Raw genomic sequence first — 13,184 nt, forward strand, 5'->3', positions numbered from 1 at the left:
GCACACAGGTGGGCCCCAATATATTATATATGTGTCTTGTGAAGTAAGTTAGCTACTTTAGAAGAAATCTTATATGTATATAATAAGGTAGTGAATACTAATGGAATTACTTATTACTATATTATGTTTTTTGGCCCATTACAAAGTACTTTTAGTTGATTAATGTACATAAACTTAAATTTAATCAGCAAAATGTGAAAAGCGGGAGAGTGTATACTTATTTTATGGCATCTACCTATCTATCTTATCTATCTACTCAGAAGTGGTTGATTCTAAGATGGGAGCAAAGCAAAGAAAAGCAAGTAACTATGCACTTCGGGGAAACCATGCCGCACTGCAGGTGGTGTAGATTTAAAATGTGCAGAGAGATTTAGATGTGAGAGGAGTGTGTCCAAATTTAAATTTAAATTGCTGCTTAAAAATCCAGTTGTCTAGTATTGTGGTCTATATTAAAAAACAGCCAGTATTTACCATGCATGCAATAAAATAAGAATTTGCACCCCCTTGCATTGCAACACGGTTTGTTCCAGATAGAAAGTTACTTGCTTTCTTAGTTTGCTCCCAACTCAGAATCAACCCCAGAGACTCAGAAAAAACGGAGACTGACGGACTGAAAAATGGAGACCTAAGTCTTCTGTCTAAGCCCAATGAGCCTAACGCAAGTAACCAAACTCTAATCCAAGCCTAATGAGAAACCTAGTTCAATCTTTAGAATGTTTGCAAATAAACTATCAAAGTTTGTAAAGCATTCTGATCTTGTCTCCCCAAAATGTAATATTGTAAGAACCTCTCATACAAAAAATAATGTGTGCCAATAGAAATGTTATCCTGTATTGGTGTCGTGAGATCATTCGATATAATCTACTGTACTTATATGTTGCATTGTATTTTGCAAATTTAGTTGGGGAGCCTAAAAAATGTACATTACCTTCTTTAACCATTGATGTGAAGCTATAGATGTTATCCATTATCCTGGTTGTCAATCTGGATGCATTTTTCTATATTTCATATATATCTAGATTTACAGACATCAGAGGCGCAATGTCTTGCTCGTACAACTATCAACATTTATGGACTGTTTGGGTGTTAATTAAATTATGACCCAAGGAAAAACACCCTCTATGTATTTGTAAAGATAATGCAGGTACCCATGGACTAAAGCTAGGTACACACTATGCAATAATCAGGCCAATCAGCCGAAGTTACGCTGCTCAGATTGAGAGTCACATGTGTGTTTGCAGTACCCGTGGCTAATTATCATTCCAAACGCAAGTCATGTCTCCAAAACGATGAGCAGATAGCATGCACATTTTGTAGCGTGTGTGCATTTCCGCCCATAGTTCATTTAAGAAAGTAAACTTTGTGATGAGTTTAGGACAGATAATCATCACTGAGAAAATCAGAGAGTTATAAAGTAAGCGGATTGTTTTTACAATTTATTATATTAACCAATTACTGTTTGGAGCATTTAAAAAAAAAAAAAAACTTTCTAGGGCTGCTGGAAAGTGCTATACTGTATATCTTGGTAATTAAATGACCTAGAAACCTAAAATTCAACTTTTCTTACGAAAAAAAATTAGCTTTTTAAAAAATAAATTCACAAATATATATTAAATGTCTCAGGGGTTTATCAGAAAGAAAGGTAGTCCATATAAAGCATATTGGAGTCACCCTATTCTCTCTGCCTTCATGATGTGATGGAATTCTCACCTTTCTGAAAATTACTGCAGGATGTTATAACAGGTCATGTGAGGCACAACAAATCACTTTACTTTCATAGGGTATTTCTGTAAATATCATCTAAGCACAGAGAGAAAATTAGTCTCAACACTGAATCTGTTAGCTGGTGCTAATAGATCTTGTGTTACTACACAGAATACATTTACTGTTATAGCTATGAATCATTCATTTCATTTAGAAGAAAAACTATACCTGTTATTTTGCCTCGTTTCACTGGTAAAACGTTATAGCTAAGAAGACAACATATTGTCTTTAAGGAAAGTTATGCAAGTAGTTTAGATTTCTTTTTGGATAAACTTGGATAAAGTTTTTTATTATGTTTCTAGACATGTGAAGCCTAAATATGGATATTTAGGCTTCACATATTTCCCAGACAATGAAACCTTTTAATCTAAACGATCTACTTTCTCTGATGCCTACATTCACCAAGCAATTTTAACTAGTTTTGCTAATACAATATAACTATATAATATATATACAAAAAAAACAAATGTCTGTCCATATGGTTACCTATAATAGTTTTTTTTTAAACGCATAGAAAACAAATGTTACAGCTTGATGTTGGAATCTTGTCGAAGAAATGGGTAATCAGTGTTCTTCCTGAAACTGTCAGTTTGGTTATATTAAATAATGGGCTTATACTAAAGTATGATTAAAGTATATTACTTAACAAAAAATGCTGAATGTAGAAAAAAAATAAAGCCTTTTTCTGCACACATAATAAATTCGTGGCATAGATTTAGCAGCTTGCAGTTTGCAGGAGGAAGCTATATATACTATTAAAATATGCTAATGAAACCGATGTATATTTAATATTGTATGCACAGTTATGTATAGCTCTGGTGTTGTGTATTATTAATGTACTGTATCTTACTTGGTACTTTGGGCTACCAATTGTACCATTATTCTCATAATGTTACCAACCTAACTATACCAAAAAGACACATAATTTGAGACTTTTATAAATAATTCACAGGCTCAATATATTACTGAAGAAAAAAAAAAAACATATCTAAAAATAATAAACACAAAAACCATGTAGAGGTGGTACGGGCATGTAATGCTTGTTATTGCCAGAAAGACAGTAATTCAATAATCCACAATATATTTTCATTCTTGATGGTTTTCAAAGCAGCCCAGAAGTTTAAAAGGTTCACTAAGACTTTTAATGATATTTTCAGTTTTATAAATAACATCTGAGATTTGAAGAAATAAAGAAAGATGTAGAGTGCAGAGCATCTGGGTGTGAATATGGAAAGGCAGAAAAGATTGTCCGCAGGCAGCAAAATGGAGTTGGTGCTTGATGGGCATTGCAGAAACGAGGATTCTTGGTGGTGCAAGGCAGAGCAGGGGGAGTTACTCTATCCAGCACACAGTGTAAGAAGCAGTGTAATGTACAGGCTAGTGTAAATACGCTCCAAAGGAATGTCCCACAGCTTATTGTACACCTTCCATCATCTTGAGGAACTCTGCAGAGAGACAAGCACAAGTGTCACATAAGGCAAGGGTTGACAGGACAAAGAAACAGTATGTCACTATATATGGCAGAAGATCAGATTTCATTGCCTGTGGCACAGAGCCATACAGGGGTATTCAATATGGGTGCGATAACATCGTTTTTTGCGTTAATATCACTGGTTTTAGTTTTACACCGTATTCAATCTCAAAGACTTATCGCAGTTTTGAAAAGTATTTGCTAAAAAACGGGTATAAGTTTTCACCATTGAATAGGTGTCGAAAAAAAGTGCAGAATTGGGGTTTAGGGGTGCAGGCTTAAAAAAATTGCCTGCACCCCTGGGAATGACATTTAAAAAAGAACTGTGTCAAAAAAAGTTTTAAAAAAAATAGGGACACCCCAAAAAATTATTTTAAAAATTGGGGTGAAAAAAAAAAATGGGAAAAAATTGTTTAAGAATACGGAAATAGGTTCAGGGCTATTCTGCAAGTATGCGGCAGGTATTTTCTAGAATAGAATTATAGCGGCAGGTGCACAAATGCAGAATTTTTAAAAACTTACTTTAGGGACTTAAAAATATGCTAGTACCCATTTTCATGTACCCCAAATTTGATGGGACCACTTAAAAAAACTAAAAAAATAACCTAAGTGCTCTTCTGCATCACTTCTTCAATGTCGGAAAAAAAACACCTGCTGCGGCTATTTAAAACCCCGACTTACAATTAAAGGCTAAAACGGGGGTACCCATAGTGATCCCCCATGTTTTTACAACTTTAGTGGGGTCTTACAATTATTTTAAGGAAAAATTTGTAACTTTACGCAAATCCAACTTCGGAGTTTCCCGTTTTCGTTAATTTTATTTTGAATACGGGGATAAGCGGGAGCGCGCACCATACCTTTACGCAGAAAAAAACTCCGATATGAAACGTTAACTTCGCCAGGGAAGTTAACCTTTCATATTGAATACCCCTCATAGTTCCTTACCGTCAAAGTCAATCTTTCCATCATTGTTTTTGTCTCCATCCTTCATGAGCTCTTCAATCTCCTCATCTGTGATGCTCTCTCCTGAGGAACGCAGGATCTCGGCCAGCTCCTCACTATCTATATAACCATCAGCATTCCTAATAGAAAATAGGAGGACTGTATATAGCGATCTATAGTTTTTTACATAGTTCATTCCCATGACTGAGAAAAATACTAACTTGTCAAAGATGCGGAAACATTCAGCTAACTCCTCTTCACTCTTTCCTTGCGCATCCTCTTTCATCTGGCGCACCATCATGACCAAGAACTCCTCAAAGTCGATGGTACCGCTGCCTGCAAGATGCCAGAGATGTTACTTCATATATTTATCCAACAACCTTTACCATCATTTTCCTGGTGTATCACAGGCCTCAGGTGTCACATCTCATCTCTAACTACCAGGGGGGATTATCAAATTTAAATATTGTGAGACAGATTTCATGGCATAGATGCGTGTCACATATTTTACATGTGGAAGCATGGTATTTCTGCAGATAGTTCTACCGAACAGCACAGGGGTCATGGGTACGATTCCAAGGGCCTTATCTGTGTGGTCTTTATGTTCTCTCTGTTTTTGCATGGATTTCCTCTCATTATCCAAAAACATAATAATAGGTTAAATTGTTTCTGACAAAAATTAAATATAGTTTTTTAGGTTTCCATGTGATCGCCCTATCTTTTTGTTTCCTTCTAATCTCTCTTCAGCACCCCACCCACCCCCCTCTTTTTCTCCTTCTCTCTCACCCCAACCTACTCCATCTCTCTCTTCCTCTTCATCTGTCTATTTCTCTTATCAGCACTTGACTTTATTATATAGATTATCCTTAGCATTACCTCTTTACTATTGTACTTTTTGGCACATTCTCACCTTTCCTCATTTACAGAGTGTATTATCTTTCTGCATGTGGCCTGTGCATCCCTGTGCGCCTTTTTGCTATTTTCTATACCCATATACATCTTTGGTTGTGGACAATTTGTTGATGTTGTCATTGATTGATTTTAGGGCTGACTGTGTGGTGAGTAAGTATGGGAAATAACAGAATAGTTTGGAGACTTTAAATGTGTGTTTTGCCAGAAATCTCTAGAAGCATCATCACTGACACTAGTGGGAGGGGTCTCCATGATGACATCACACACACACATATATCATATATATATATATATATATATATATATATATATAAAATACACACACACATCTTTGGTGCTGGCATTTTTTCCACAATCACTACATTTGCACCCATGCTTACCATCCTCATCTACTTCCTCAATGATGGCGTCCAACTCTTCCTTTGTTGGGGTCTGTCCAAGCATTCTCATGACAGTCCCCAACTCTTTGGTGCTGATGTCACCACCGCCATCAGTGTCAAACATGTCGAAGGCGGCCTTGAATTCTGTAAACAGAAAGAGGACATTTAGAGCTCTCTCTTCTAGCTGTCACAGCAAATGTTATATAATACAACATATCTTCTCCTAACATAAATTACTTGTCACTGACCCACATAGTACTCGGTCCTTCTCTCAGTCCCTGATACTTTCTTTCCCCCTAATGATCTCACTCATGCAGTCTGTCTTTCCTTTGCAGTGCTTCCCCATATCAGTAATTCCTTCCAGCAGTATTTCTCTGGCTGTACGTCTCTTACACTCTTAGCCATGTGTTTATATTCCTTAGAAGTATTGAGCTTAATGCCTTTCCCCATCTCAGCCACCTGTCTTTTTCTGCCTCAAACCAGGCGTTTCTCTCTCACTTCTCTCATTGTCTTCAGTCTGCTATAAGTTGTTGCTGAGATTTTCTCTCTATTATTCTTTGACATATTATTAATCGCTCTAGCACACTATTTCCTTGCCCATATGCAGTGTTCTTCAATTCATTGTGCATGCAGATACAAGTCTCTAATCTATATCTTCCCATTATGCTCCTCTTTATATTTACTCCCTTAACGGCCTAATTTTTCATCTCACTTTGTGGGTGAGGCAAATGACATGTATAAAACATGGCGCACAAAAAAAACAAAAAACAGTTGATGTCATCCATACTAACAAATAATATTTTAATGTAAATGTTCTAGTTTAGAAAATAAAATGTCTGATTTGTTCCTGTAAATTACAGATTTTTCTCCAGTGCAACAATTTCCATAAATGTCCTTAGTGTGTGCTAATCTATCGCCACTCTATATAAGTGTGAAGGTGCCTATGACCTCAGTCTCATGTTCCTCCATTTTGTAACATACCATAAAACATGGCCTTAAATCAGATTTCATAAGGCCTACATGAGATACTTCTAGATATGTACTTGAAATGACACATACACAAAAATATGTATATTACAGAAGTACACACCTATACATATGTAAAAACATGCTGAGATAACTGTCTATCTGTTTGCACACACACAAATCTAGATTCTAGAAAAGCAAAGTATACATGGACTTACCACTGATCATTTCCTCACTGAGGAAAGACCTCGCATCTTGCTGCTGGTCTGTAGGCTGCAAACCAAACATATGCATGAAATCAGTGATGATAGTCGGAAAGTTGTTTTCCTACCCATTATTCATCCATAACTGTGCTTGAGGAATAAGCTAACCCTTAAAGCACCACTCCACTCTCTATGGATGCAAATAAAATAATGAGGGAGCAAGGCCTAGTTGTGGAGCATTCTGCAAAAACCAGGAACACCTGGTCCTTCCTTCTATAAATCCAACTCTACAAAGCAACAAAACCATCCGGCCATATTGTTTATCCACATGAGATGGCAGCTCAGACAAAACTTTCTTCTGCAGGGTCTATGGTGAAGAGATCCAGAAATCCCATTCATACCCACAAACCATGGAAACATCTTGCCGCAAAATGTAGGCAGCACAAAAACTGAAGGTTCAAATTAAAAATGGAAGTTCAAATGAAAAAAAAAGGATATATATTATATATATATATCTGTACACAGCTTCATTTGACAAAAGATGGAATGAGAGAAACATCTTAGATTGAGTGGAGCAAACAAAGATGGTGAAATACTGGTGTGGACACTAGACTGCAGACTGACCTGCGACATGGTGCCTGAAGATACAGGACTTCGTCACAGCACTATGTCCACGGATGAATGAACCCCAAGTGGATGCTGCAGGTGGCCAGAAGATAAGAGCTGGTATAATTAGCAGACTCTTGAAGGCTCCTTTTAGGGAGTGGAGCTCAGAGGGGGATTGAGTTACCTACTAGCATATGAACCCCCTAAGACTGGCAGAGATGGAGATGGACAGAAGCTGCCAAACTACTAAATATACACTCTGCAGACAGAGCAACTTTTTCTGAAAAACACATTTAGATTTCAACACAGACAAGGCTCTACTCGCCCAGAATGCTTTGCTTTCACTTCTATATGTGTGTATTTTATATTGCTGTTTTTCCTAAGTGTAATGAATGGGAAATATGCTAGTTATATTGCAGTATTACATTACATAGCTTTCTATATAACTTTACACCATCTCCAACTTAATAGACACACACATCTGCCAAGACTGAGGTGCCCTTATTCCATTTTCAAAGGAGTCAATGTGTATTATTTTACAGTGCACATATTTTAATTAGGTTTACACACATTGTGCATGTGTTCCTTTAAGTAGTTTTAGATTACTGTTCATGGCAAACAAAAACGTGACATTTTGACAGCTGCTCTCTGTAATAAGGATGGCAGGGCATTATAGGAGATATAGTTCATCATGACCTTTATAGCTAACCAGTTGGGTGACACAGATGTAGAATTATGTAAATAGAATATATACAGTACAATGATTTTGATTAGCAAAAAGTTCAAAAAGCTGTAATAGCTAGCAAAATGTATCATAAAGTCTTAATTTAGCAGTAAACATCAAAAGCACGTAATGTAATTTTTAAAATATGCAATCATGGACTAAGCACATTTATATGCTTAATGCACTACTAATTTGCATCTAATTTGCATTACATATACATGCTGAATAATTTTTAAATAAGGCAACAAGACTGAATGAGGAGTTGAGGGAACATTCAAACTTTGTCTGAGAAATAGCAAGAAAACCAAAAATTACTAACATACGCTGAGAGGAAGCCATTTATTGAAATATAGTGGTTGCAAAGGAGAATTTATTAGAGGTTAACAGTCATTTAAACAGAGGGGGAAGTCAGAATACCCACACATGGCTATGGCAGAGCTCATTCAAATTTGATGCAGTCAGATCAGAATTTAATTGGAATATCAAAGTGACTCATAAGCATAGCAGCACATTACAAAGATGGGTATGTAGCATTAGATAAGTATAACAGTTCAGAAAACAAATGAGTTGTTGCATATGTCAATGTAAATATTTGAAACATAAAGTATTGGTTTAATCATATGTAGTATTCAAAATATATTAGTATGGACTACAATGTTAGTTCTTAATTTATATTAGTCACATAGAACAATAATATTGTGAATTCAGACAAATTCCTTCTATCAATAGTTATACAAAATGTATATATTACTGCTAGCTAAATACACACTGGTAGTGATCAGTGTAGTGTACAAGTAACTTAAGGATTTGTGAATTGATTAAATTTTTAATTGGAATCCTAGAGCATGTAACTAAAACTGCTTTTATACCTAAATTCCAGGTCTGATCCGGATCAGACCCGGAATTTCCCCATCACGACCCAGGATATTCCTGAGTTGGCACTGTTCCCATTGGAGCCAGATCTGCAATGACCCGGCTCTTCCGGCGTTGAAGTGGACGCTAGGAAATGACGTCATCTCCAAGCGCCACTGAAGCCGGCCAATCTGCAGGCATGCGTCACGATCCAGGTCATCGTGACCCGGATCGCGCCGTTTACACTGCAGGGTTTCACGGGTTATTCCCGTGTTAAACCCTGCAAGTTACCTGGGTTGGATTGCCGGGTCACTCCACCCGAGAATTCAACCCTGTACCCTTTTACACCAAGGAGCTACCCGGGTTAACCCTGCAATAAGCCGGGTTTTAGCTCTGGTGTAAAAGGGATATAACAAGCAATAACAGGAGGACGGAATGGGCAGGATTAAAAGGTCCCTGAGGGTTGTTGTGTGAACTCTGACTTTACAAAAGGACATTGGTATTTTTCAGCCTGCAGAGGGCACCAGAGTAAAAGCATATGTACTTAATAGGTGCACATGGCCACAAAGGATGAAGTAGTATAATGTATATGTATAAGAGGGTGTGTAAAATGACATGAATAATAATGTATTGTAGACACTGATGGTTATTTACTAATACTGTTAAAATGCTGCAGATCTACACTAAAGCTACCAATTAACTTTTCGCTATCTAACGTAATTTAGACTATCAAAAGCAAATTACATATTAGTTATTATTTTAGTGCACATTTGCACCTATGAGCAATGATAATGTAAATAATTCCCAGGTCTATTTATCAGATGTGGTATGTTTTTATTTAAACAAAATAAGTATTAAAATAATAAATACTGTAGAGAAAAAATCAATTGGTGTCCACAGGAAAATAAATTAGATAGAATTGATTAATAGTCCAGTCTATATATGACCCTTCAGCTGTTGTAGCACTTCTGCCCTTAGCTTGCCCTGTCAGTCAGAGAGACAAAGTGATAGCCTAAAGGGTTGTGGCCTCTTTACTGAGTGCATAAAGATAGATGAGGAAACCTTAGGAAGTATTGCAGACGGGATGTAGTTGGCATCTCGGTGCACACAATGCCGGCGGTCAAAATCTCGGGGCCAGAATCCTGATAGTAGTCAGAAGCCTGGTTGCCAACCCTGACGGTTAGTATTAGTATTAGAGTTAGGGGTTAGGGGTGGGCCGTGGGGGGACTCAGGGTTAGGCTCTACGGGAGGGGAGGGATAGAGTTAGGCTGCGGGAAAGGTGGGTTAGGGTTAGGACAGTGTTGACTAACCTTGACACTCCAGCTGTTGTGGAACTACATAACCCAGCATGCACTGCTACAGTTTTGCTATTAGGGCATGCTAAAACTGTGGCAGGGCATGCTGGGATATATAGTTCCAAAACAGCTGGAGTGTCAAGGTTTGCCAACACTGGGTTAGGAGAAGGGTTTCAATACTTACCTGCATGCGTTGGGATTTCCAACCTTTGAGATTATGCTGCCGGGATTCTGAACACCAGTATTATAAGCGCTGGGATCGCATACCCAACCCTTGCAGACTTCTTTTATTTTTTAATTATATTATAGTTTTGATTTTTTTTTCTTTTTGCACAATATGAATAAAATTATATATATGTATAAGGTGGCGCTATAAAGACACACAATAATATAGAGATTTATATCCCTTTTTAATTACCATATGACAATCATATTAAAATATATTTCATTAAACATAATACATGCACATAACAAAAAAAAATTATAAAAAAATGAATAAAAACACTTTAGGAATGTGAGATTGAACCACTTAGTTTTGGAAAGATTGTTCTGCAAAAATCCAATTAGTGATATTGAATTGTAATCTGCTACAGTTCAGTAGATTTAGAGCATTTAATGCAGTATGCTATATATATGTAGCAAAAAATATATATATCTTTGATGGTATTTTAAGGCTCTTCCAAATACAACATAATAGTTCACACTTTATCTGAGATCCATATACTCACAGTCCCAAATCAACGTTTAAAGACTCCTCCATAGGCATATGCGTAGAACTAGTTAGTAAAAGTATCCAAGGCGCTGTCTGTTTATTGCAACCACGCTGTGCGGCTCTCTGTCAGGAGACTCGGCGTGATCTAATAGCTCCCTGGCGTCTCCAATCAATAGTGAGAGCAATGGCCGCGAAATAGGTTGTCCCAGCGTGTAGTATGGGGAGCATCAGTATCCCGAGAATAGCGTGTCTAGCTCACTCCTATATAATTGTGTGTCTTCTTAGCGCCACCTTATACACACTGTATATAACTTTTTGTCGCTTTTTGTTGTGAGAAGATTGGCAAATTTCTCTTGTATAGGTGTGCAGCATTTGACACTTAGTTTTTATACACCACTGCTGGCGCCAGGTCGCTATTACTTTGTTGTTGTTGCACAATATGAATGACTGCAAAAATTGTGTATTGTCAAGGGATGTCTTCCAAATGATAATTAGACACATAGGGAAAGCAGTGTCCTTAGGATCTCTACACCCATGCATGATGATGGCTACATGTGGTTCTAAAATTGTTATTGAACTACAAGTCTCAGCTTGCTTAGCCACCATGCATTGATCCCATTCTCTATTCATATTTTATTTCCTTTCATGTAGCAACTGTAGACCTGATTTAGCAAGAATCGCTATTCTGCTTATACACACACAACGCAGTTACAAATATCAGCGGTGATATGCGATCGCAGCCGGACATAAGGACGCCCACTTCCCCTTACTCACATCTGTATACTAGGGCAACATAGCAAAACAATCGGTAACATCGGACCCATACGTACAGTTAAGGCAGGTCAGACCTCACTCAGGAATTGCTAACTTCTGCGCTTGCTATGAGACCTCAGGCGGCATCTGGTATCGCAGTGGTTAATTTATGCACGCCCCTGAAACGGCATGGAGACGCACCGGCATGCCGGTGTTTGCCTGACCACCCCCCCCCGTCACCACCTACAAACGGCACTTCCTGTCAATCAATGGTCGCTGGGCAACCGCAGTCCCGATCGCAGTGTATGGCTCTGGCACTCGCACTGCAATGCATATGCGGTGCACATTAATCGGCTGATTGCGTGCGTATAAGCAACTGCGTTCCTTGCTGAATCAGGCTCTGGGTGTGTTCTGTGACAAAACATGTGCCAGAGATGCTGACTTTGTGGGACTTTCCTCTTCGAAAATCCTGGAGAGGGAGGTCCCAGGGGAAGCTTTGGAGGCGTGGTGCTATGATTGCATCATTACACCCCACCCCTGCTGCAAAATTATAAGATGCATGACTTTTTACAGCTGGAGGCATAATCACGATTATGGGATTCACAGAGAATCGCATCATCGCACCATCCCCTTCACTACAGAAGTGGATGGGAGGTAGGAGGGTTATCTACTCTTCCAGGATGCTAGGAGTAGTCTCTGAAATGTTAGATTCTCCCAGACATTCCGGGAAAGTAGGCAGGCATGACATGTTAGAAATGTTCTTTATCATTTTAGTAAATGGAATGACATTGCTCACAGGCAGTTCCCCTATACCACTGTTTTAATTGGGGGAGTTCTGATAATTTGCTTGCACAATATGAAGACAGAGCAAAGGTTCTCAAACTGGGGTATGAGGAAAAATGTCTGTAATGGCAGGACGGCAAGACCTCCAGGTTATAAATAGACACATTGGGAATGTAGTGTCCTAAGGATTTCTACCCCCATACATCACAGTAAAGCCCTGATAACAGGCAGGGAAATACAGTGTCGTGAAGGCAAATGTATGAAGGTAGATATGTGCTTAAGGTTGCTGCTATTTCCAAGTTGGAGAAAGGACCTCTGTGACGTAGACACCACGTGACCGCTGCAGGAGGCTGGACCGCTCCTGCGTTACCATCCACTAGGGCACAGAGGGGGAATAAATATCTGTGACGAGCGCAGCGAGCCACCGTGCCCGAAGCGTGGTGAGCGTAGCGAGCCAGCGAGGGGACACTTTTGGTCCCCCGTTAGCATCCCCTCCCCCTTTCAGGCCGAGTCACGTGGGTGTGACGTCACAGGGCCATCAGCCCTGTATAGTCTAGACCTAACCATGTGCTTAATCCGACAACTACACAAGTGTCTTATCGGTGCTGCCATAGGCTACTATTAGGGGCGATATTAGCATTAGCAGTCACCAATAAAAGAATAGCTTACCGTTTCTCCAGGGAGTCAGATCAGAAATCCCCAGCTTCTGCTGCTGTTATCTGCTGTCCAAAGTGCATTAGGGATGGCCATCGACCATCAATAGTTAACAACCATGGATGTTTAACTACCAATGGCAGACTGGGACCTGATGGGTTTTTTCT

General features: G+C 38.7%; 1 protein-coding gene across 3 annotated transcripts in view; it reads right to left on the reverse strand.

Annotated features, from left to right (window-relative positions):
* Positions 1-2,779: 2,779 nt before the first annotated feature.
* Positions 2,780-13,184, reverse strand: part of TNNC2 (troponin C2, fast skeletal type) — a 33,955-nt gene continuing 23,550 nt past the window's right edge. Inside the window, exons 1-6 of one of the 3 annotated variants that reach the window (XM_088481908.1) lie at positions 7,263-7,342; positions 6,654-6,708; positions 5,470-5,613; positions 4,399-4,513; positions 4,181-4,317; positions 2,780-3,209 (exon numbers count right to left, since the gene is read on the reverse strand). In XM_088481908.1, the coding sequence (XP_088338034.1) occupies positions 3,178-3,209; positions 4,181-4,317; positions 4,399-4,513; positions 5,470-5,613; positions 6,654-6,708; positions 7,263-7,271 (492 nt within the window). In that variant the 5' untranslated portion in view covers positions 7,272-7,342 and the 3' untranslated portion in view covers positions 2,780-3,177. Of the gene's footprint in view, positions 3,210-4,180; positions 4,318-4,398; positions 4,514-5,469; positions 5,614-6,653; positions 6,745-7,262; positions 7,343-13,184 lie in introns of those variants that run through there. The other 2 variants (XM_088481909.1, XM_088481907.1) reach the window with 2 other exon arrangements.

This window comes from Taudactylus pleione, unplaced genomic scaffold, assembly GCF_031769625.1.
Source record: "Taudactylus pleione unplaced genomic scaffold, aTauple2 ptg000279l, whole genome shotgun sequence".
Taxonomy (NCBI): Eukaryota; Metazoa; Chordata; class Amphibia; order Anura; family Myobatrachidae; genus Taudactylus; species Taudactylus pleione.